This window comes from Phoxinus phoxinus (assembly GCF_949152265.1).
Source record: "Phoxinus phoxinus genome assembly, chromosome: 18".
NCBI classification, from domain to species: Eukaryota; Metazoa; Chordata; class Actinopteri; order Cypriniformes; family Leuciscidae; genus Phoxinus; species Phoxinus phoxinus.
The window spans coordinates 17587032-17612874 of NC_136893.1; the positions used below are offsets into that span (position 1 = coordinate 17587032).

The 25843-nt window shown below is 37.5% G+C and overlaps 3 protein-coding genes across 16 annotated transcripts; all 3 read left to right on the plus strand.

The window, feature by feature from the left end:
* Positions 1–13: 13 nt before the first annotated feature.
* Positions 14–13043, plus strand: trim101 (tripartite motif containing 101). 3 transcript variants are annotated; one of them, XM_079589038.1, is made up of 10 exons: positions 14–376; positions 9348–9496; positions 10583–10760; positions 10836–10931; positions 11048–11281; positions 11378–11400; positions 11492–11616; positions 11697–11932; positions 12384–12475; positions 12620–13043. In XM_079589038.1, exons 1-9 carry the CDS (start codon positions 212–214, stop codon positions 12468–12470), a joined length of 1293 nt encoding a protein of 430 aa, XP_079445164.1. In that variant the 5' UTR covers positions 14–211; the 3' UTR covers positions 12471–12475; positions 12620–13043. The 3 variants fall into 3 exon arrangements, with proteins under 3 accessions (XP_079445164.1, XP_079445165.1, XP_079445166.1); XM_079589039.1 differs by having other exon boundaries at positions 10589–10760; XM_079589040.1 differs by having other exon boundaries at positions 9363–9496.
* On the plus strand, positions 5558–8508 carry LOC306986135 (piggyBac transposable element-derived protein 4). The gene is made up of 2 exons (XM_079589037.1): positions 5558–7577; positions 7661–8508. The coding sequence occupies exon 1, from the start codon at positions 5731–5733 to the stop codon at positions 7111–7113; it is 1383 nt and encodes a 460-aa protein (XP_079445163.1). The 5' UTR covers positions 5558–5730; the 3' UTR covers positions 7114–7577; positions 7661–8508.
* Positions 13044–13817: 774 nt separating the features above from the next.
* tpd52l2b (tpd52 like 2b) lies at positions 13818–25217 on the plus strand. 12 transcript variants are annotated; one of them, XM_079589142.1, is made up of 10 exons: positions 13818–14582; positions 15751–15902; positions 16347–16495; positions 17760–17819; positions 19864–19911; positions 20750–20851; positions 22029–22055; positions 22335–22379; positions 22621–22669; positions 23606–25217. In XM_079589142.1, exons 1-10 carry the CDS (start codon positions 14564–14566, stop codon positions 23690–23692), a joined length of 738 nt encoding a protein of 245 aa, XP_079445268.1. In that variant the 5' UTR covers positions 13818–14563; the 3' UTR covers positions 23693–25217. The 12 variants fall into 12 exon arrangements, with proteins under 12 accessions (XP_079445268.1, XP_079445272.1, XP_079445273.1 ...); XM_079589146.1 differs by having other exon boundaries at positions 22338–22379; XM_079589147.1 differs by lacking the exon at positions 22029–22055 and having other exon boundaries at positions 22338–22379.
* The last annotated feature ends 626 nt before the right edge of the window (positions 25218–25843 follow it).

Here is a 25843-nt window from a genome sequence, read left to right on the forward strand (position 1 = left end):
TGCACACATTTCCAGCTGCAAACCAACACAGGCCCCCATCGTCCCGTTGGAGCACTGGGGCAGAGCGACGGCCCTCTGCCTCGAGAGACTGGGAATCCACATAAGAACAGCACAGAGACATGGAGACGGTGGCGTCGCATCTCCTCAGCTGTGGTTTCGCTCTCCTAACTTAGTTTCCCAGTGAGTGTGGGGTCAGCGGGGGCACACGGCCATGTCTCTTCCACTGGATATACGTTCTGACCACAAAGACCCCTCGATGGGGACGCTGGAGAAACAACTCATCTGTCCCATCTGCCTGGACGTGTTTACGAAACCTGTCGTTATTCTGCCCTGTCTGCACAACCTCTGCCGCAAGTGTGCCAATGAACTGTACCAGGTGTGTACCAATGGTTTATGTGTGGATGTAGGAACATTTTGTGTTACCCCTCTGAAAAATAATAGGCTACTTCAATTTTATTTTATGAAGTATACTTAAGTAAAGTTCATGTGTATTTTAAGTATACTTTATGTAAGCTAAGTACACTAATATCAATGCTCTAGAAGTATAGTTTCAATACTAGCCTACTTGGGACTAAATTGGCCCACTTTTTAGTGTATAAAAGTATACTTTAAATGTAAACTTTGAGTTCACAACTACAGTTTTCATTTGTACTGCAACTATACTTCAAGTGAACTTATAAGTATACAGATAGTTTACTAGTCAAATACTTGTAGCATATTTTTTAGTTTATGAAAGTACACTCTCAGTAGTTTACTGTAGTAGTTTTATACTTCAAGTATGTTTTCTTCAAGTGAACAACATCATACTAATAGTTTCCTATTTACACATTATAGTCGCTTTTTATGTATATTACTATGTTCCTATATTCATATTTTGTACTTGAAATATACCTTTAACTGTACTTTAACTCTTCCCATTTTTAAAAACATTTTATTCTAGCTTCATGTGTCATTTTTATCAACACTTCAGTGTGTGTATGTTTCATTAAAAGAAATGTATATATTTTAAACAAAAAAAAATCCAGATGGGATTCAGAACGATGATCAAAACACAGATGGAGTAGATCAAGTTCATCATCAACACCCCAAAAGCGTCACAGTCGTTAACCCTTCCTGGGTCGACTTTCTTATTTTTAGTTTCAAAGAAATATACTAATAGCACACTTGACTAAACTTCTTTTTCGTAAGGGTAACCATCAGAAACATGCTTACAAGTACATTTTCAAGCCTTTGTTAAGATGATAAATTCTCAAAATAGCATGTGCAAAGGATCCTTTCCATTGCACAAAAGGTTCTTTATAGTGGAAAAAGGTTCTTCTGTATTTTATTTCTATATATATATTTTAGATCAAGAGTGTGCACAGACAGTTCATCTGTACATGACATGAAGTGCCAGTTTCCTTCATAAACCATAGTCTTCTCAATGAGCTAAAATGCTATTTGCTAAGAACTATGGATGGTCAATAACATGTAAAGGTGCTTGTAGCCTATACTGTACATGCTAATATGTGAAACCCAACAGGTGGGGATTGTAAATGTCTAAACTCAATCCCCAGCCTGCAATCTGAGGTATAAAAATAGGTGATGGCCTACATTTGATGCATTTGAGCCGTCGGGGGTTTAGCGCTCATGCAATGCACAATGGATGTATTGATATGAAAAGAGAGTCCTTAGTAATGCTAAATGTTGTGCCTGCATAATCCTTCTCCTCTTCTGCACCTAACTGAAGTTTGATACCTCACCAGTCTTCCCTTACACTTCCTCATATAGTTCAAAGCCATGAGTAAGTTGGGAAAGTGGTCCAAAGGAACACTTGTTAATCTCTTCTCCTCTAAGAACCATTGTTGGACAAAATTTAGAATTTAAGAACTGAACTTAATTTATGTGTTACATTTTTTTTATTAATTATGAGCAGGAGGTTAAATTAAAATCTGAATTGGATTATTAGAAAGTGACATTTTGTTAACCCTCTACCGCACGCATTATGCTAGACCTATAAAAAAAAATATTTGACTCTTTTTCTTTTCTTAGAATGGCTTAACTTGAAGTGCTGTAGAATTTTTTTTTGGAAAAAATATTATTCTAAGGTACTTTATGATATGTTGCCATATGGCAACAACATACAATAGTGGAAATGACTTAGAATAAGTGTAAATTTACTTAAAGTTAATATTTTTGTTGTTTGTGTTGATTCAATTTGTGCTATAATAAGCTTTAACACAGTACTTATAAACAACACCTTATACATACTTTCCAACAAATGATTCTTCCAACTGATTCTATTTATTCCATTCTTTTTAACTGAATAATGCTTTATATTCTTTGAATTTCATAATTTTTTTTATTAATATTATTCAATTGCAAATGTATACAGTTAGTAACAAATATAATAATGTTCATCATGTATCATACAACATTGACATAAAAACATTTACATAAAAACATTGCAGTTCATGGAAATTCAACATTCCATCCTGGAACGGCTTCTTTTGGAATGGTGGGCACTGGGCAGCTCTAACCTCTTCTTGATCTAATGAAACATAAGCAAACATGCATTAATGTTATGTGAAAACCATGTAGAAATCTACGGATGATTTGATTTCTGGACCTATTCTTTGACCTGACCCATAACTCTGTCTCTTTGTCACTTTCTGCACAAGTACAAACTTACACACGCACACACACACACACACACACACACACACACACACACACACACACACACACATGTCTGGTTCACTATCTTTGTGGGGACTCGTAATTGTTTTTATACTGTACAAACTGTATATTCTCTCCTCTTACACTAACCCTAGCCCTAAACCTACCCATCTCACACACACATATCTGTATATCTGATATATCTGTATTCATACTGTATCTAATCAAAAGTAAAAATGCCATGTAAATTAGATGATTTTTTTCCATAATACAAATGCCTAGGCAGTCCTTAACATATGACTAATAAACATTATATCACTAGCATTAATATTGTTATTGTTACAGCTTAACAGATTGCAGCTGACCTTTCTGGCTAGCTGAACTATTGCAATAATGTCATTCCACTATCGCACAGTGTTGCCGCTTGGCAACACAGACATTTGATCGATTTACCAAAAACTAATTTCATAAAAACTTTTTTGAGTGGTGAATATGTCATCATAACTTACCTGAGGTGAAGTTTCCGTTTTTTGTGTGTTTGTGATATGGGCTGGTCCTTGCTTCTGAATGATGTTTAAATTTGCTTTCAGAAACTACCGACAAGAGACGCAGTCTGTCATAAATCGCGCCAGAAAAAAAACCTGCATGTCATGTGACTTAACCAAAGCACATCATTGGCTAAACTAAGGTCTTCTCATTCCAACAAAAAACACGAGAATGTTTTCTTAAAGAGACAGTGGCAAGGAAATTAACAGAAAGAGTACGTTGCCATATGGCAACACCATGCGGTAGAGGGTTAATTGCAATTCAGAGAAATTCATCAGATAATGTAATTTAGGGACATGCATGAACTAGATGCATGTATATATATATATATATATATATATATATATATATATATATATATATATATATATATATATATATATATTTTTTTTTTTTTTTTTTTTTTTTTTTAATTAACCTGTTATCAAGCACCGGCCCGCGGGCGGGCCGGAAGGGGCGTGTCTATGCGTGTATTACTTTTTATTACCTTTTTTTTATAACATATATTCAATCAACTATCATAAACTATGCATCATTTGAAAGCTAAAACACTCAAGAATCATGTTCTGAGCTTGTTTTTGCAATCAATACACCAGAGTGGAAAGGGTTAAATCAAATGCTGACTGACTGACTTTGTAAACATGAACACAATGAACGGCAATACTTATCTTTGATCGCGTATGGTTCAGATCAGTTCGGACGAATCCAAGAAACACCAGCATACATTTCAATGTAAGGGTCTACTCTTCAAAATGCATCCCACTGTTTAATCCAAAACAACAACAAAATAGGGAAAAAAACGAAATATACTCCTTTGTTTACATGAGCGTTTTGAGTTAGAGTAATCCATCATGTTCATTTTCAATAAAATATCGATTCTAATCTGTTTTCCAAAGTTCAAAAGCCTTATCTCCCCCGTAGTTTAGACTGTTCCGGGTAAATAGAGCCATCCTCCTTTACTCTCCTTCAATCACAAGCTTTGTAATGGATCAAAATATCAAGGGAGCGCATGACAGGCTGAGCAACCTGTCAATCTCGCACCTCGGTTTTTGACTGGATAAAAGCCTGAATGAAGCCAGCCAATGTCTAATTAGCAAAGTTTTGATTGATGGGAGCATTAACCAACCAAAAAACGATTGCAGTGATTGACAGTTTGCTTTAGATTATGCAAGCAGATTTGTCAAAATACAAGTGCGTTCACTCGTGCGCTTACGCCATTTTACGCACAGAGCGCACTGATTAGTCATTGTTTCTGTACACGGAGCTCGTATCAACGCACGGATTTTCTCCAGAGTTTATATTTGACATACATTGATATCTCCATCATGGATCGTCGACTACAGAAGAGTTTTTGTGGTGTTGAGAGTGTTTTGGAGGAGGTAATGAGAAGTAGTGACGAAGAGCAGCAGAAAGACGCGGAGAAATGCTTCTCAGACAGCGAGAGCACGGTGTCGAGCGTCGATTCGGCAGAAGAGGAGATGTTTGTCCATGGACTCGATCCCGTTTTAGATCGGTAAGTTTCAACACATTGGCTTGAATTTTTATGTTTATCAAGTATTGGCAGTTTTTCTGTTCATGTCATGTTTTTGATTATAAAATGACGTTGGAGATGACTAGCAAAGACACGAGGCTACACGAGTGTATATCTATGATGTATATTATACATAAATACATTATTTATATCACACACACACATTATATATGTGATGCATTGAATATAACAATAATGGAAGGAAAGGATTACAAGAAGTCCGGTGAAGATGTTTTGACTAAAATGAGATGACTAACTTAGCAAAGACACGTGACTAACGTTATACGAGTAACATTAGGTGATAGGGCTGTTTATTCTACATAAAGGCAATATTTATATCTCACACACACATATATACACGATGCATTGAATATAACAATAGTGGAAGGAAAGGATTACAAGATGTCAGGTGAAGATATGTGGAAAAAATATATAATTATTATAAAGCATTTATAATGCTGAGCATTGTAAGGTATTTGACAAACATAGACTAAGGTATTTGACAAACAGGCATTTGTTATTGTAATATGACCGAATATTGATTCTCCTAATAGTAGTATGTCTCTCATATTTGACTCAAACTGAAATGTGTGTGTGTGTGTGTTTTTCCTGTGCTGTAAAATAGGCCTTCAACTGACATGGATGAGGACTGGAATCCGGAGTCCAGACCTGAGGGACGAAAGAGACCACGGCAGTCTTCATCTTCTCCATCTCCATCTGAATCTGCTTCAGCTACCAGAGGTAAAGGTAAAGGTACAGGTAAAGGTACAGGTAAAGGGAGGGGGAGAGGGAGGGGGAGAGGGAGGGGGAGGGGGAGGGGGATCCAGTCAGTACCTACTGTGTCTCTTAGCACCTCACAGGAAAGATGGCACAATGTGGATGAGGATGATATTGGACCTTCGCAGCCTGTATTTAGGCCTGCTCGTACACCTGGGCCACAGTTGGTGACAACTGCATCCTACACAGCACTGCAGTTGTTTCATCTTTTCTTTTCAATGTCTGTGCTCCAGACCATCGTTGAGCACACCAATGTGTATGGGGGTAAAAGTCAGCAAGGAAGAGAAAAGCCATGGAGTAACATCTCGGTTGAAGACTTCAACTCTTACCTGGCACTTGTTGTTTACATGGGTCTGGTGAAGGTCTCTGCCCTGACTGATTATTGGAGGAGGTCCCGAGTCTACAGTTTTCCCCTTCCTGCTGAGATCATGTCCTGTAGGAAGTTTCTTACCATCACAAACGCTCTTCATCTTAGCCATCCTCAGAATGATGAAGAAAATGAAAAGAAGAAGGGAACAGCAGCCTACGACCGCTTGGGGAAGATCAAGCCTCTCTATGACAACATTAGGGATGCCTGCAGGACATTTTTTCATCCAAATCAGAACATCTCCATAGATGAGAGGATGGTGGCATCCAAGGCGAGGTCTGGACTCAAGCAGTACATGAAGAACAAACCCACTAAATGGGGCTACAAGCTTTTTGTCTTGGCAGACTCCCTGTGTGGCTACACCTGTGAGTTCTTCGTGTATGAGGGTAAGTCCCCCATGCCATCTCAGAAGGGGCTGAGCTATGAGTCTGTCATGGCACTCGTAGATGAAAAGATGTTGGGCACTGGTTACAAGCTATACGTTGACAACTTTTACACTAGTCCCATGCTTTTCAGAGACCTCCTCCATAAGAAGATTTGGGCATGTGGCACCATTCGTCCGAACAGGATCGGTTTCCCAAAGACGATCACCAACAAACTACCGCGGAATGCTCCACGAGGGTCCATGCGATGGCTCAGAGAGGATAGGCTGCTGTTTGTGGAATGGAAAGACACCCGGGAAGTGCTGATGTGCTCCACATTACACAAAGCATATGAAGGTGACACAGTGCAAAGGAGGTTGAAAAACAAAGATGGGCAGTGGTCTCAAGTGCATGTGCCTATTCCCGGTGCTGTGCTGGACTACAACAAGTTCATGGGGGGAGTGGACCTGTCCGACGCCCTCATCGGCTACTACAAAGTGCTCCACAAGACACGGAAGTGGTACCGAACCTTCTTTTTCCACTTTGTGGATATTGCTGTCGTCAACGCCTTCATTTTGCACCAGCATCTGGCCAGAGCGAGGAATGAAAAACCCCTGACCCAGAAAGCATTCAGGGAAACACTTGTTCTGGAACTCGCAGGCTTGGAATCAAGGAAAGCTGCTCCTCGGGCTTCAAAGGATGCTTGCCACAACCCAACGCACATTACGGACAACAGCACTGCTGGACGGAGAAAGTGCCAGCTCTGCCATCAGAAGACACCAATCATGTGTGCAACATGTGAGGTTCCACTGTGCTTTCTGCCTAAAAGGGAGTGTTTCAATGACTGGCATAGGCAGGGTGGAATATATTAATGATCTTGTTCATGTTCGTAATTTTAATTTGCATGTTACATTTTTTTTAAAGCATTCGATTCTAATAGATGTTCCAGAAATGTTCCCAAGTCTAGGTGGATTTGCAGTTCCGAAGAGGGAGATGAAGCAAGAGAAGCCATCGCTGGTGTGAGACATTAGCGGTCAGGGGTATACACACACTTGCATGACAAAATTTTCATCCTGTTTCTTCCGTTTATAGTGAGCTATTGTGTTCCAACATATGCACACATCTTACATCTTTCCTAGACTTGAAACTCATTGGTTAAATTTATTCTATTTGGACTTTGTTTGTTCTGCTTGGTTTTGTTCTGCTTGTTTTTCCTCTCTCTCTCTCTCTCTCTCTCTCTCTCTCTCTCTCTCTCTCTCTCTCTCTCTCAGTGGGTGTCTTCTGAGTCGGCGCAGTTGGAGCAAATGTGACATGCTGGTGTGAGGCAGTATATTAGGTAAGTACCGGTACTCGCATGCAGACACAGTGTTGCAAATTTTATTTGTTCTGCTTACACACTTTATCTCTCCTGTCTTTCAGTGGCTTTGGTTTCCAGTCGATTGGAGAACAAACCTTGGTAGTGACTGCCTTGATCAACATGTCTTCCTACACTTTGTAAATACTGTAAGCGGTTGCTTTTTTTGTAATTGGATATTCATAATCAGTTTATTGTAATTTATTTGAGTAAAAAACACTGTTGTAATGTTCTTTTTCTTATACATTTTATTCATTAGTTGTAATTTTTGGAATGTATACATGAAGTGAGTTGTTTCACTGTTTTTGCTATTATAATTGTTCAAAATAAAGAGTATTTTGTTAAAATGTTAAAATGTTGTGCTGAAATCATTTTTTCTTGTGTGGTTTGATGGGCAGAACAGTTCTGAATTGATATACATGCATGTAGTATGTAGTGTTTACTCCTTATTTCATTTGGTTACCAGGTGTCCATTTGGAGTCTCCAAGTGGCCTTTTGGAAAGGGCGCCTAGACTTTTCTTGAATAAAAGCTTACAGAAACTACATTTTTGGGAGTATCATCCTCAAATTTGAATCAAAACATGGTCAGACATTCAGTTTTATATTTATGGTGTTTTCAGGCCTTTGACATAACAGTCTGATCCATTTTTCCCTAAGTGAAGTTCATTAAAAGAAATCGTGAGTCACTTTCATGTAAATTTTACCTTGTTTTACTCTGTACCTATGCTACTTTGAGTTATTATGATTCTTGGGTAACAAAGAGTCAAGTGTCTAGTTTTAAAAAAGATCAGATTTATGAATGTGGACCATAGGGTTTAAGAGCTACGGACATTTGTATTTGGGGAGGTCGTTTTCAGAAAATTCTCAAAAATAGGGGTGCTGGTTAAGAGGTTAAATGTAACCTTTGGCGCTCTAGCGGTTAATAAACATATCTCCAGACTCCATGCGGCTTGCGGAAGAACATTGTAGCCGGAGCTATTTTCCTCTGTTTATGTATTAGTCACGCAGGTACTGGGCTACTCCGCAGCGATTAACACTTACAGGTGTACCATAATGATTCAGGATAAGACAAAAACACGGTTTGGAAAATGGATTTCTGATGTAGCCTACTTGGTTATTATATTATATTAGATAAATTTTGTCAATTTTGAACACAAAAAAGATTTAAACATTTTATTTTAATTGCAGGTCACAAACACTTGCCTTTTGACCTCTCGGAGTGAGTGCTGTGTCACTTTAAGCCAAGAACGAGGTTGCATGAATATATGACTCGCCCCATAAGCCTCAGCAACTGAGAGATATAGCCTATGACTATTTTAAGATTCCTGGTGAGATCAGTCTCAAACTCCTCTGTTTACAATCTCTATTTCATGTTTAGGAGGACAGGACTGTCTGTGTTGATTAAGCCAAATGCAAGTAAATGGTTGTTATGTGGACTGTATTACACAGCTCGTTTACAGAAGTACATATGGGTTAACACATTTCCAGACAGCAATTCTGAAAGGACTCACAGAACAAAACGCAGATTCACACAACCAGAGTTCAGACCATAGAGTAAGATCATCTTGCCCTTGAAGAACACACGGTGCATCTCTAGAGAGGTACATGAGAGTCCAATTAGTCAAACAAAGTGATGATGTAATTTAGTCCAGTCAACCATCTTAATTTTCACCAACCTTATTAATTTTTATATCTTCCTTAAAAAGAATCCTGCTGACAGCTGAAGAACAGCATGCTGAGTAAGATGTGCAGCCATCTCTCTTCCAGGTTGGAACCGGAGGCCGTTTCCGCTGCCCTTCCTGTCGGCGTGAGGTTGTCTTGGACCGACATGGAGTTTATGGACTGCAGCGGAATTTACTTGTGGAGAACATTATTGATGTTTACAAGCAGGAGTCTGAAAGGTCAGGTCAGGAGTGTATTGATTTAATAACTTTTGTCAACAGAGATGAACTAGTAAACATATATAGATATGTTTCGTATAGTATTTACAAAGCATTGAAACTTTATATAAAAAACTACAAAAAAAAAAAAGTAAATTCTGTAAGTTTGTGTAGGCCCCTATGTGTTTTTTGTTGAATGTTATATTTGATACATCAGGCTTTTATGGCTCATATAGTAGCCTATGATATAGGGTATAATCAGAGGTGGACAGTAACAAAGTACATTTACTTGAGTATCTGTACTTTACTTGAGCCTTATTTTTTCTGGAAACTTTTTACTTTAACCTCACTACATTTGAAAGACAAATATCATACTTTTTACTCCACTACAATTCTGTATCGAGTAGTAACGTCGGACAGACGTTGGATTTTGGTTGCAGGGGTTGCATTTTGGTTGCATTTTCATTTTCAATCACAATACGTCTGTCCAACGCTGGGGGGATTACAGAGCACAGAATTTAGCTGTTAACTCAAGTTTTTATTTTATTTTATTTTATTATAAGATAATGGATAATCAAGTAAACATAAGTTGCTTTGGTCAAGTAAATGTTTATAAAATAAACTTTAAGAAAAAAAAAATTCACCGCAAATTGACACCTGAGAGACATTTTCGCAATTAAAAGGTCTTTTACTTGTGCTAAAAAAAAAGTCTAAATTATCATTCAGATACCAGAAGGCATGGAGTAGATTGTGTAAACAGGTTTTAGCATCGTTTTAATCATTTTGATCATTTAGTGTCTATAGAAATTTGTGTTTGAGCTGTTTTAACTGAAAGCAACTTGCACTGATTTATCTTAAAATATGTCGGTGCTATTGTTTTTTCTTATGAGTAATGTTTTTTTTTTATAAGACACGTTTATAAAATCGACTTAAATGCCATAATTGAACTAATCCTGGCTTAATCTAGTCTGGGTAAAATTCAAGGTTATCAATAAAAGATTCTGGTTAATATATGGGCTATATATTCTATAGTGACGCTTTGGTTGTTGGTATATGGGTTATTAAACACTTTGACCTGATCTTGAATTTAAATCAGTGTGTTTCTAGCTCTAGGTCTCCACCACCAAAGCCTCTTGCACAGTTTAACTGTGCAGAGCATGAAGATGAGAAGCTTAATATTTATTGCATCACGTGTCAGTTGCCCACCTGCTCTCTCTGTAAGGTGTTTGGGGCACACAAGAACTGCCAAGTAGTTCCCCTGCCTGATGTTTACCAGCAAGAGAAGGTATGGCCTATGTTTGTTTCATCGTGTTACATCTTTACACCATTCAGAACAATTCATTAATTTCACTTCTTGTAGGCCGAACTCAATGACAGAGTTGCTTCTTTGGTTGCCACAAATGACCGTGTTCAGTCATTTGTTAATGAACTAGAGGCTCTCTGCAGGAATATAGAGGTTTGTGTGGATCTTTCTGAAGAAATTACTTTTACAATAACATGCAATGAAACATCAAAAAAGACATTTAACCACAAACAGATGATCCATTAATGCTTACAATGCCCATTTGACAGGAAAACAGCAGGATTCAGAAACAGATTCTGTGTGAGAAGTTTGATCGCATGTCTGCCATTCTGGAGGAACGTCGTAAGATCATGAACCAACAAATCACTTCTGAGCAGGAAGAAAAGAGTGGCTGGGCCCAATCTTTACTGCAAACCTACAGTGAGCATGTGGACACAAACTCAAAGTTGATCCAGGAAGCCCAGAATGCCATAGAGGAGCCAGAGATGGCTTCTTTTGTCCAGGTGTTATATCTTTTGTTTGGGGCTCCTCAGTAATCCTCCATTTTGAATGTCAACCATGCAACGTTTGATACATCTATTTTTATCTCTTCCTAATAGACCTCAAAAGATCTTATTGAGAAGTAAGTCTCATCTTTTTAGCAAATTTAGCATCTGTTAGATTGTTCAGAAGTTTCATCTAACAATCAACAGTATCTGTCATTTTCTCTGAAGGGTTGGTGAAGCATCTAATTGCTTCGCTCTGGAGACCCTGGATCCTGATTATGAGAACATGAATCACTACAAAGTGGATTTCGATGAAGAAGAGAGAGTTCTGCACCAGCTGGATTTCATGGAGAGTGAGCATCAGAGACCCAATAGATTAACTAATATCCTTTATTTTTTACAACTCCTCTGATTAATGCTGGAAACTTTACAGTTGAACAAGAGGTGGAGGAAACGCCAGATGAACAAGAGTCAGAACCTGAATCTGAACCTGAACCAGTTCTGACACCAGAACCTGACCCTGAACCAGATGAGGATCTGAAATCAGAGGCTTCTGAGATGACAAATCCAACCCCGGAGACACCGGAGGACAATTGGGAACAAGAAGATGGCTATGGAGACATCAGAAAAGTGGCTGTTTGTGAGAAGAATAGCTTAAGCACTTCACAGGTATACATTAATCTCCTAGTATGTCCATCTGGTCACCGTGATTTTGCCAAGTAAGACATGTTCCTAGATCAACATATTTTGATACCCATACCCCCCTACCCATAACTTTTCCTTAAAACCAGAGGGAAATGATATGTGAATAACACTGATGTAAAAGCACCTATCCCTGGTTGTAAGCCTAAACTTGACATAAACTGTAAACTTGTCCCTCAAACCTGATTGGTTGATTGAAATGTTGTACCAGAATCAACAAAGATGTTGATCCAGTAACATGTTGTAGTTGGTGAAATCACATTCGCCGTGTGGGTCTACGATTTCAGTCAACGTTTTCTGAACATTTCAATAACTTAAAGACACAATAAACACCATCATCTGTGGTGTTTGATCTCATTCCCAGTCATACTGCTATTGAAATACATGTCAGTGATAATACTTTTCCATCTTTCCTCAGGTTGTCACTCTAGCCCTTTATTTCCTGGCCTTTCTGGTCATCCTACAGCGAATATGGGGAAGCATTCAGTGCCTTACTTGTATATAGCAGAGGTGAAGAGACACCGTCTAATAAGGCTCATGTTATTTTGAATAGCTCTACAAATAAAAACAAAGCCAAAGATTTGTGTTTAAATTGAGGAAGGTTTCTCGACTGGATCAGTAAAATGTCTCTATGCTTTACCTAATTTTCTGCAGACTGGCAAACCCGTGAGCTCCGCACTGGAAGGACTGAGCCCTCCAGGTCATCAGTGAGCCGATTCATCTCTGATTCTCCTTCATTGCACCTACTAATAAGAAGTGACCCTTCTGCTCAAAGCAAGAATGATGACAGAATGGGGTCATGTGGACCATCTCCTCCATTCGGTTCTTGACAAAACCTTGTGTTTGTGAAAATAATTAAAACATCATCTCTACTTATTTTTGGTTTTGTTTCTTCGTTCGATAACTCACTTGTAACAATGACAATTCTCCAATTCTCACCATTTGTTACAGGAGTGCCTCAAGGCAATATATTACCTTGAGTTTTAAATACCCATCTCATGTTGTCATGAGATGAATGGATGAAATGTTTTTTTTTTACAGTAGTGTTATATTCAATAAAAGGCTTTTCTTATCTGTTGATGAATTTGTTTGTATAAATAGTATAATCCTAAGAGTGTCTGGCTTTAACTGTCAATTTTTGTTTAGATTGAACATGGAATGGAAGTTGCGATAGTCTTTTCTTCCTTATTGTGACATATATTTGAGTGAAATTGCTTCTCAAACAAGTAAAGTTTAGCACTTGATTTTGTCCTTCGGTAATTGATTAGATTGGATTGTTGTGGTTTGCTATTGCTGTGTCATATGAGTGACAGGTTGTCCCGCCCACACGCCAGTAAACACGTCATAAGACAAGAGGAGAGGGGTGCTCCTCAATATCCCTCCTCGTTTCCCCACTCCTCTGTCCTCCATCCTATGACCCGGAAACCAATCGAGCTCAGCCATCTTGAAGGTCATCTCAATTATCTAATTGTACCATGAGGAATGAGGAGTAAGGAAGCTTCCAGAGAGTGAGGATACACATATGTGGAAGTTTTTTTTGTCAAGAAACCTGACCCACGTACAGTAAATGATCCTCCCCCTTCACATCTGTCACAATAATTTTAATTCATGCTTAACCTTTGCAGTTTAAATAAATCATATATCACAATATATCCATAGGGAATCTTGCTTATTATTATTTAGGCCTATTCATTTCTTAAATAACCACACTTCAACAACATAAGGGCAGATCCTATGAGCGCAGCTGATGACGCAGGAATGTGACACTCGAGTGATCAAGGTCAAGGATATTCCAATATAGGCTACAAGCTTTCCTTCGATTCCTCCGTCCTCGTTTTCTTTCCTTGCAGCCAAATGAGGATGCTCAAATATGAATAAGCATGTCACTGCAAGAGGGAGGGGAAGTTATTTTGATTAAAGATTACAAAGAAGGGCACAATATTATTATTAGGCTATTTTTTAAATAATGATGTGCACAGATAAATAATTTATAATGAACACTGCAACATTCCACAAAAATAAGAATAGTTGATTTCATGGTTTACTTTAGGCTACTTTACTTTAAAGACGGTGAGCTGTTGATTCGGTTTAACGAAAACGGCTTTGTTAACAGGATCGATTCTCTGCAGTGCAAAGACAAAAGAGCCTTTATCGCTGATGCTCTGTAGAACAAAAGAATTGTCAAGACATGATTTGATGAATAACTCAAAGAATGCTCATATAACCACAGTTTAATAACCTACTACGTGCAATTTCTGGTATTCGGTTTGTTCTATAGAAATGGCATGCTTCTCAGTCTTAAGTAATGATATGCTAGATTTTCCTAAAAAGAAACAGCAATAATGGGCTAATAGTGTTTTTCACAGCTATTGTTGATCGCAGGAAAAAGGACGCTAGTAGACGTCATCTCAAGGCGCCGGAAAGAAAGCACTTGGGCAGCTCTTCAAGCTGAGCTGGCTGATCGCTCGGGATCTTGTGTTGGCTTGTCAAGCGCTTTTGGATGTTTTGATAGAAGAGGGAAGACACGTAGTTTTTTTGCACAGTCCTCTTAATTACGTAACTGTCAAAGCAACATTTTGAAGATCCAAACTTGACGACATGGATTCCGCCAATCAAGGTAAACAAAAACAAAGCAATCAAACACGATACATTGGATTGATAGAGCAGCATGTAGCCTACGTTTATCGCGTAATGTAGCGTAACTGTAGCCTTATCTCTGGACCCCAGCGTGGTGAATATGTGGCGGTGAAGGGGAGATCAGGGCAGGGCAGGCGATCAGGTTAGGAATGCACGACAAAAACACGTCTCGGCTGAGTGGAAGTGTTTCTATCTCAGTTATTTGATTTACAGTGAAATCAAAGAGATGATGTAGGAAAGTTATGGTGCCTTTGCTCGGCTTGTGCTTTTTATGGCGTGATGATTTTGCAACTTGGATGTGGTATTTTAACATTATTAACCCAACCGTTAAGATAGCACCAGTCCTTTGTCTTTTGTGTCACATTATGTGATGCCATTTAAATTGGCAGTTTAGGGTCAGTGAGGGGCTGATGACATGTCTCATTAATATAACTTACACCCCACGTGACCTCTCTGTTTAGCCTGACCTAAATTGGGCACAGTTTGATCAAACATTCGAACTGTAGGCTATGTATTAAATGACTTAAAATATATACACAACAAATATATAAACACCATACTGTATATTGTTTTTGTTTATAATCTATAATATGTATGTGTGTGTATACTGTATATTATTTATTTTTTCTTCTTGAGCTGTTTATGCTTTTGCTTCTGAATGTGAGTTACTCTCATGTGAAGAGTGGTTGTACTCTTTTATACTTTTTTCTTTCTGTGGTGACATATTTACTATTGAAAAAGGAAGTTTGGGTGGAACAAATTGAAAGACTCATGCCTTTTAAAAGATTTTTCACATCCACGAACCATGATTTGCTCTTTGCTTGGACATTCTTATTTTAGACAATTGATTGGTCAAAAATATGTGCTGTGCAGAATGAGTCATCATTTGTTTGTTTTTTCCCCAGAAAAGAAAGGCTTTAACATGAAAATGTATCTGCCAAAATTAATAAATAATTCTATATAAAATAAAAACCCATATATATATATATATATATATATATATATATATATATATATATATTCATTCTTATGGGTGGGATTCTGTGATCAAAATTATTAGATTTCTGTATAGCGTCACAGAAAATATGCACTTCACCTTTAACTTATGTCACTGAACATAACACTGAACATTGATGTCTTGCTTTCAGACATCAATCTGAACTCTCCACATAAAGGCCTGGGCTCTGACTCTCTCTCGGACGTTCCTGAAGAGAGGGGAGCAGCAGCTGTGAGTCCAGAGACTCTTCCCCCAGGACTGACAGAGGAGGAGGCCGAGGAACTGAGACTGGAGCTCACCAAGGTAAACGCCTACAGTCTCTGTATGACACTGCCATACTGAGCCATGAGTTTGAAGATGTGCTCATCTTCTCCTATAGGTCTTCAAATTAGGTTGTTTAACATGTTCATTCAGAGGTTCAGTCTGTAAGAATGACAACTAGTGGTCGAAATAGGTACTGCAGTCCAAATTCAAAATATCGGAGATTGTCATTTCTCCCTCAAAATAAAAACAAACATTCCAGCCTGGAAACGCACATTTCAAAGTAAAATAACTGGCTGTAGACGTGTTTTTCAGAGAAACGAGTGTGTGAACTAAGCATGTTTCCTCAATATGTGCAAGTATATTATGTATTTGTATGCTTTAGTAGAATGAAAAAGTTATATACAACACCTTTAATTCTAAATAGAAAAAAATATATTCCTGTTGAGGAGTTATTTACCTCTCTAAAAAATCCTCTGGTATCAGGTTGAGGAGGAGATCCACACCTTGCGGCAGGTGCTGTCGGCTAAAGAGCGTCATTCGGCGGAGCTGAAGCGGAAACTGGGACTCAGCCCCCTGACCGAGTTCAAACAGAACATCACTAAAAGCTGGCAGGACGTCCAGACCTCAAACGCGTAAGGATGCCTTCCTTCTACATGTCCCGCTTACTCAAATTCAGGAGGTGACTGGGATGCCATCTGCAAAGTCAAACCCTAAACCCGCTTCACAGACTCGTCAGGAATGAGAGTGATTTGATATAATTTTGGACAAAATGTAACAAAATTCAGAACATAAAAGGTTTGTTGAAGTGGGAATTAGGTAACGACTCTGTATGATGGCAGATCCTGTAGCTGGTGCCATCAGCGGAGGAATTCATGGCAGAACTGAACCTTTTTGAACTAATCCACCACCCTCAATTCGCTCTCCTCCGGCTCACACACATTCCCCTCGCTTTATGCTGCTGTTGTCTCAGTTGTCTAGATGCATTTTCTGTTGGATTGTACATTACCTCATGAAAGCATTAGAAAAAGCTCTCTGAGTGCCTGTTCAGGCAGCGGAGATGACTGTGCTTTTCTGTGTATATCATGGGCGGACATCTATGTCATCAGCTGAAAGTCCTTCAGTGTAATTGTTTTATCAGTTGAAAAATGGCAGTCTGGTTTCAAAAGGCTCTGTGGGAGGATTGTAGTCGACTCATGAATCATCACTATTTATTGTGTTCCAAGCTGTGGCTCATGGCCATTGGTTTGAGTGTGACTCTTCAGGTTTTAGATAGAAACAATAGATGCTTGATGTTTTCTGTTTTTGATCCTGTAGGTGGATCAAATGTATGTTAAGTCAAAGATAAAATTTGCCGGCAAGCTTTAAAATGACCTATGTTTTTTTAAACCAATGCCATTAAGAATATTTTAGAGGGGGCCGATGGTCAATAATGGACCCTTTTCACATTTCTGTACTTTATAGAAGTGGAAGTCACCATAGATGGGTAAACTTATAGGTGAACAGTAATATAACATTTAATGCCAATATACTGCAATGTATGATATTATACATTAATGTAAAAAAAAAAGGAAAATATTAAAAACTTTGTTAGATTTATAATTTTAATAGAAACGCATCAACACAGTCTGTGAAAATGATCCATACAGTAAGATGCACATACCGTTTTACTTTGCTCACTACTATCTATTCAAATAAATAATGAAAATTATCCAATGGAAACTCCAAGTGAACAAATATCAGCAGAATAATTTCCCTGGGCATACTGATCAGTCTGTCAGTACAGGGAAGTTATTGGTCATTTTTTGGATTATCAGTAACACCACCACACTCTGCTTTAGTGATGTTCACTGTGTGCTCTGCTCCAGGCAGCACATAACCATGTCTGTGTTTTTTAAGCTATGTGAAGATGTCAGAGAAACTGGGCCAGTGGAATGACAAGGTTACAGGGTGCGATGTGTGAGTGTTTGACCACATCGGCACGTATCTAGAGTGTATTTGCAGTGAAAGCATGAATTCCTCTCACCTACTCTCTACACGTCAATGGGGATGAAGCATTTGAACACCTGATTCCAGACCTCAACCCTTCTCACCATCAAACAGCGTGTTTCAGGAGGAAACATAACTGATGCCTTGGGGTTTTTTCTGCCCTGCTGATCACAAATCAGTGGATGCAGTGTATCAAAATATAGATTCAGGTGTTCAAATGCTCTGCCCATTGATGTGTTAAATTAACCATTCATAACAGTCTGACACAAATAACTAAAACTCGTCTCTCAAATTAAGACGGATGGTTTTTAAAATGCTATTTTTAGTTTAAGTGGGCTTCTGAAACACTGAATCGTGTCTCATATTTTTGACTCTTCTGTTTTTTCCCTTCAAAGTCAGATAGTCAGTTTTTTTGGTCCACCCATGCAAATAGTACTTCATCTCTGAAACAAACAGGATCATCATACAGATGTTTCATTCTTTATTAAATGCTATGCTGCTTTCATGCACCCTGAATTAGTAGCCACTGAAATTTGCAGCTGTTGACCTTCTCACGTATTGAGAGAGTTTTGTGTGTGTTTGTCTGTGGAAATACTTAATCGCTTCATTAATTCAAATCTATTTACGATACTGTTCAGAGGTTTGGGGTCAATACGATTTTTTGCAAATGTTTTTGAAAGAAGGCTCACCAAGGCTGCCTTTTATTTATACAGTAAAAGCAGCAATATTGTGAAAAATGATTACAATTTGATATAGTTTACTAGCTGAAAATAACAGCATTTATTTGAAATAGAAATCTTTTGTAACATTATAAATGTCTTTAACGTCATTTAAAAAACAAAACAAATTAATGTGTCTTCTTTGATAAATACAATTTTTATTTTCTTATTAAAATCTTACTGACCCCACACCTTCGAATAGTGGACCAGCCTACTCTGCCAATAATAAAATGGCATATCAAACAGGTTGTTAGCTAACTGTTGAAGCCGCTGACAATTTGCTTGATTTACCATATCAAAAAGGCCAAAATACACAAATTAGGATATTTTTGATGAAATCCGAGAGGTTTCTGAACCATAGGCAGCAACATCATTATCATTGTCACTTTCAAGGCCCAAAAAGATAGTAAAGTTAAAATAGTCCATGTGACTACAGTGGTTCAACTTTAATGTTATGAAGCGACGAGAATACTTTTTGTGTGCAAAAACACAAAAATAACGACTTTATCCAGCAATTTCTTCTCTTCTCTGTCAGTCTCCTATGCTGATCACGTAGTAAACTATGTGATTACTGTAATTAGAGTAATACTAACAGGTTTAGCTACATAGATGACTATCTTAAATCAGCCCCTGTGGGTCATGTTTTCCCCTGGGTCCCATGAATCATAGCGGCAGTCCTGATATAGTTGCAGCTTCATAGCTGAACCTGTCGGACAGGCTATATTATCACGAGTGTGTGAGAGATCTCCCACTTCCCTCTTTACACACTCTTTGAATCACACATCCAGACTGAGACGTCTGCAGACAGAGAGCATATGTTTGTCTAAGGAAAGTCTTGTCATGTTTAGATGAACGAATGCCACGTCTGCATCAATACTGACCGATTGATGCTTCCTGAAACCATACTTGCTGTAGTCACGAATATTACATCAAGACTTACTTTGCAATATCCTGCACGCTAACATGCTACCTGTTTCCCCAAAAGCTAAGGCAGCTTATATAATGTCACTTTTTTTTATTGGAAAGCTGAAATATACTCACACATCTTATTTGATCACATGAGTTTCTTAAGTTAAATGCCTGGAGTTTGTGTGTGTAAGAACACACACTTGTGTGAAGTAAAATGCCATTTCTTTGCTGACTGTGCAGTTTAGCAGCGCCTGCATTCTGCTTGTGAGGCAGCATAACTGTATAATCGTAATTTAAAAATGAAAATATTGTATGCATGTGTGTGTTTCTAGCACCTTGTGGTTGTGAGAGTGGAGATTTGAATGTATTACCCTGTTCGTTTGTAGCTATGTTTCAGCTTCTTCCACTCTGGATGACATTGCCAGCTCTGAAGTGTGAGTTACTTCATTCTTTACGTTTCATTTTGTGTTTTTTAAAGGTTGCTTTTTGGTTTTATCATGGTCCTGAAGGGTTAAAGGATTGGTTTAGGGTGGCTTGCTATGCTTTGTGGATATTTTGCTGATGGGTTATTTAGATATTTTACAGTCTTATATTGCTTTTTTAGTTGTGGGAATTGCAATTGCAAATGTGCTTAATCTGTAGATGTTTTGTGGTGATGCTCTCTTTTTCAGGATTCTTTGATGAATAGAAAGAACAGCATTTAAAAAAAAATGTTCTGTAACATAAATGTCGTTACTGTCACTTAATACATTTTTATGCATCCTTTTAAAAAGTATATACCGGTATTCGTTTTTTTTTTTTTTTTTCAGGTGCTATCCAATGAACATTACATTTTACAACATAAACATTTTGGCCGATATCAATAACCGATAGTTCTTTATATTTGCAATCTGATAACCGATAGATTGGCCGATAAATCTTAATCTAAATCCAAAGCAATTCAAAACCATCATGGCAGACAGTGCGCATCTGAAGTGTCTCAGCTGTTGGAAATAACCCATTTTTTATCGGCTTTAAATATATCGGCCATATTTTCTTATTGGCCATAACATTAAAAATTAAAATATATCGGCATATACCGATATGGTGCCGATATATCGTGCATCCCTAATTTTTTGAGCGAATTTAAGGGTATCTGACTTGATTTTGTCATCTGGAAGCTGGGGTCATGTTGACTAACTCCTAAGTTTGTGGACATTAATGAGTTTCACATGTTTTTATTTTATTTCTCTCTCCCCACATCGTCTTCTCTCTGTGCTCTTCCTCTCACAGGTATAAAAAGACTCAGGAAACGCTGTCTCAGGCTGGACAGAAGACGTCAGCCGCCCTCTCCACCGTTGGCACGGCCATCAGCAGGAAACTGGGTGACATGAGGTAATGCACAAGTCAAAATGCCCACCCGTGTTCTTCCTGTCTTTCTCTTGTACTCTTATTCCAGTCACGAAGAACAGTGGCACTGCAATCACTTGGGGTACTATGAAATATAAGACAATAATAATATAATAAGATTTACTAATAGTTCCCTGTTAATGTCGTCGTTAATTATTTTGTCTAACTCTGCTATTTTTATCTTATCTGCATGGACTTCATCACATGCCTCTTACTTTTTTACATTTGGTCTTTGGGTTTGTTCAGACAGGCAGTACAAATCCAATTCAAATTCATTGATTTTAATGACAAAAAAAGTGAGATCTAATCTGAAAAACCTACAAATTTGGTTTGAAATCTCAGTAAATCAAAAGATTGTATTGAAAACTGAACTGGATTTGTACACAGAGCCTGTGTTTCCCTCTCTCCCAGCTCTCTTTGGTTGTTGATCCACTCGTTTGCATTTGTGTCACATCCCACTGTCATTCATCATGATTATAAAGCCATGATTATCCATAGTGAGTGTTAATGCAGTGCAGCCACCGTCAGAAGAGCCACTTCAACTGCGTTCAGCTGTTTTACTTTGAACAGAAGCGCTCCCTAACCTGTTCTCCTGGCTTCACTTCACTACATTGTTTCTGTTTCTAGTTCCTGTCAATATTTGCACACATTAATTGAGCTTCCTTCACCACCCCTAACACAAACAGTAGTCAGAAGACATGGAGTTTTATGGAGGCCTGTATTTTAAAACATCATGTTGTTAGTTGGTCCTCAGTTTTCTGAAATGCGGAGGCCTGAGACTCAGTTATCAGTTTCAAAATCATGAGACTGGTGTGTTGAGCAACTATGATACATGACAGAAAGAAGATATTAGCTTCATTCAACGGATCAAAAGCTTCAACCATGTTTTATAAATGAAACCTCCATTATGTCCTTTCAAACCTCATCCTTCATTCATCAGACAAATAAGTACATCACTCAAATTTATTCAGTGTGTAAATAACATCTATTCATGTTCATCCCAATCAAATCGTTTTTTGCTAGTCAGTGGATTCTCGATATCAGTACAAACAGTAATTCTCATAATTTGTTCTTCCTGCTTGCTCCGGTCATGCTTAACTCCCAATCTGATTGGTTTTGTATTCCCGTTTCTTTTTAAACGCTGCCTTTGCTTGGTCTACAGAGCTCTTCCTTTCTCTAACTCCTTTGGGTAAGACTGATTAATGTTCAAATAATGAATGCATAACACAGAGCTCTGTTTTTTTTAATACCAAGCCCATTTAATTTAGAAAAAATTGCTTTAATTATCATTTGAAATTTAGTATTGATTTGAATGTTATTTTAGCTCCAAAACCCTGCTTTTGCATGAATGAAATGAAATGTGCTAGCAGTCTGTGTCTGGTGTAACCCAGTTGATCTCTCTGCCTTACATGCTTTCCTGCTTGCTTGCTAACACTCGCAACTTTTTCTTCCTTTAATGCTTTCGAAGTAGCAACTACTCCATTCGCCATTCAATAAGTATGCCAACTATGAGGTAAAGTACTAGTGTAAAACAATGCCCCTCAACACAAACTGTTTCTGATTCATTGGACATTCAAATATTAGATATTGTTCACACAAATGGCTACATGTTTTTTATTTAAAGCAAAAAATGTCTAAACTTTAACCTTTTATCTGCCAGTTACTTTTCTGTGCACATTTGCTTATGTATAGTTATATTATATGCTTATTTCACTATGAATTCTGGGATTAATATGTGTGTTTGTTATATATAGGAACTCTCCAACCTTCAAATCGTTTGAGGACAAAGTTGGAAACATCAAGGTAAGAATTCACTTAGTAGTTGTATTATTAGTTTCTTTTTTTGGCATGTGATCTAATAATTTATTTTTAAAAATACAATTGACAAATATGAAAAAAATAATAATAATCATCCATCAAATCAAAGTCATGCATCCAACAAGAGTCAACAACAACCTCCACATTCAATTGATCAAAAGTTATATATAAACTACCATTGAAAAATTTGGGTTCAGTAAGATATTTGCATTTTTTCGAAAGAAGTCTCTTAGAACCCATGGTGAATTTATTTGATCAAAAGTACAGTAAAAACAGCAACATTTTGAAATATTATTATGATTTATAACTGTTTTCTATTCAAATCTGCATCAGCCTCATTACTCCAGTCTTCAGTGTCACATGATCCTTCAGAAATCTTTCTAATATGCTGATTTGCTGCTCAAGAAATATTTCTGATTATTATCAATGTTGAAAACAGTTGTGCTGCTTAATATTTTTGTGGAAACCATGATAAAAAAAAAATTCAGGATAAAAAAAAAAACAGCATTTATTTGAAAATAAAATCTTGTGTAAAATTGTAAATGTCTTTACTGTCACTTTTGATCAATTTAATGTGTCCTGCTAAATAAAAGTATTGATTTCTTTAAAAAATTAAATTAAATTCTTACTGACCCCAAGATTTTGAACTGTAGTGTGGAGTAATGGACCCTTGAAGTCCCTCAGTGCCAAAAACACTTAATGGCCTCTTTTAAAATAATATTTAAGATGCAAGGAAAATATGATATTACTTTTTTCTTGATGATTACACCACATGAAATGTAAGCATTTATTAAAAACGATATAAAAGTTGTTCAAAGTCATATAAAACCACATGAATGCGAAGAGTACATGTCCAGAAACTTGACGGATGCGTTTTAAAGTAGAACTGCTCTCTTCTTGATCCATGTTTGTGTGTCTCAGTATAAGGTGGTTGGAGGGAAAGCCAATGGTGAAAGTGCTCACTCTCCGAGCGAGTCAAACCCAGTGCAGGACAACGCTCCATTCTGAGAGCCCGCCCTCTCCGTGCAAACACTCATCTCATTTCTTTGTGAATCCTGACTACACCCACACTTCCGTTCTCTCTGAATTCTTTCATCCCTCCTTTGATACTCCTCCACCTACTGCTAGCATGTGCTTGCTCATCTCACTAAAAATACACACTCGCATAGTACAGGTTCTGTGACATGAAATCATCACAGGTTGTACAAAGGAAGAAAAATGTTGAATCATTTTGTATTAGAAACTATTTTACACTGCTTTGCATAATGTTTTTACATAACTTTTATCTATATATGACTATAAAGGAATACAAATAACTATATTTAATCAGTACTGCCAAGCAGCATTCATCAGATGGCAGAGGGGTACAAAACACAAAGAAGAAATATTCAAATCTGAAGGGGGGGAGGATTCTAGGCCAATAAAGAAAAGAGCAGAAACTTGCTGCCGGTTCCTATGCTGCTGAGCATTCAGTTGAGTTCTTTTTTACTCTCAGTGCAATGTGAAGCGAGCCTTTGCTGTACACCTGGTGAATGTCTGACCTCCTCAGTCGGCCTTACACTCTCACTCTGTATTGCTTTATTGGACTTTTGCTGGTAAAGTTTTTTTGTTGTTGTTGCTTTATATCCTCTTTTACCTTTGCTCTTGTTCGATTATTATTGTTATGTTTTGATTGATTAATGGGAATGTTTTATTTATGTTGGAAATCACTTGCCTTTACTTTGTGCCATGCTGTGAGTGCCAGTTAGTAGATGCCATAGACCTTTTTCTGTCAGAATGTTTCACACGCACACAAACTATCAAGTCACAAAGATCACTTTGTTCAATTGTAAGAAATAAAAATGCAATTGCTCTCGTGTGCACTAACCCAAAATTTCAAATGGCGAGTAAGTCCTTCTAAGTGAGACAAATTCCTTTTGTTAGTGGCGTTTGTTGATTTTTCCAGACAGATGCAAACTCTAGTGTAGTCTGTACGGTAGCACAGTCACTTTTTACCTGAAAGATATTGGAATATATTTCACTAATAGCAAGTGTAGTCTCTTATTTGACCTTTCCTGATAATTCATTCACTTGTATGGGTCAGTGGGTGGCCTTGTTTCAGTATATTACCCAATGATGATTACATGCCTCATTGAGTGAGATGTAAGGGATTACATGCATTTGACTGACTGATGCTGATGAGGAGGATGCCAATTTCACACGACTTCCTACTGAAATCTGTGTTACACTCCATAGAATTAGAATGCACCTGTAGTTCTGCATAGTGCAAAACGTTGAAAAGATGAGGAAAAGATAGTGAACATTCAGAGGGAAAGGACTTTTTAATTATTATTATTATTATTATGAATTTGAGTAGTATATTAACAAGTCGTTTGGGGAGGTTGTTTAGGGAACAGGCACCGTATAGCTTTAAATTAGGGATCTCAGCCTAGCTGTTCAGGCTCTGATCATTTTATTTTAAAACAACAGTGGTGTAATGCTTCATTTATTTTGTCAATTGTTTGTATATCAATAAAGCATTCATTCAAATGGCTTTTGTTTGTTTGTTTCTCTTCCTTTCATATTCTTCATGACGTAAATCGGCCACTAGATGGCAGTGCACGTTACTTGAAGATTGGAGAGATCATGTGCTTCTGGTTCTTTGCTAATTTTTCAGCAAAGATGCTAAAAACATGCAATATATTCATGTTTTAATATTTTTCGTTTGTTCTTGCATTAACATGTAGATAATATACATTTTATTAAGGCTTGAGCACCTTTGATTTACAGACTCTGAATTCCACTTTCAGTCTGCCCAGGTATTCTCAGTAGGCCTATGATACATTTTATAGCCAACACAAGTTGTATAATGCCTATCAGATAATTAGTTGCCATATTAGTTGGATAATAGTTAGAAACGTTTATTTAAATTATTTTAATTAAATTCTGTGTTACAAACAATTCTTCTTCCAAATACTAAAGGACATACAAAAATAAAAGTACAATACAAAAAATAAAACCATTCAGCTGTCTTATTATTTATATATGTATGGTTTTTAATAATTTCCCCGAAACTTTCCTTCCTAGCTCAAAAGCAAATATTGCAATGTAACTATGGGTAGGTAAGCTGGTTTTATTCGTCAGACACAGTGCTCAATCAGATTCGAATGCGAGTAAACA

Coding starts and splice junctions, on each gene's coding strand:
- trim101 (XM_079589038.1), top strand. CDS start 212: ATGTCTCTTCCACTGGATATACGTTCTGACCACAAAGACCCCTCGATG. Junction 10,932..11,047: donor CTCTCTGCAGGAATATAGAG/GTTTGTGTGGAT, acceptor CCCATTTGACAG/GAAAACAGCAGGATTCAGAA. Junction 11,282..11,377: donor AGATGGCTTCTTTTGTCCAG/GTGTTATATCTT, acceptor TCTTCCTAATAG/ACCTCAAAAGATCTTATTGA.
- LOC306986135 (XM_079589037.1), top strand. CDS start 5,731: ATGTCTGTGCTCCAGACCATCGTTGAGCACACCAATGTGTATGGGGGT.
- tpd52l2b (XM_079589142.1), top strand. Junction 22,056..22,334: donor CCTTTCTCTAACTCCTTTGG/GTAAGACTGATT, acceptor ATGCTTTCGAAG/TAGCAACTACTCCATTCGCC. Junction 22,670..23,605: donor ACAAAGTTGGAAACATCAAG/GTAAGAATTCAC, acceptor TGTGTGTCTCAG/TATAAGGTGGTTGGAGGGAA.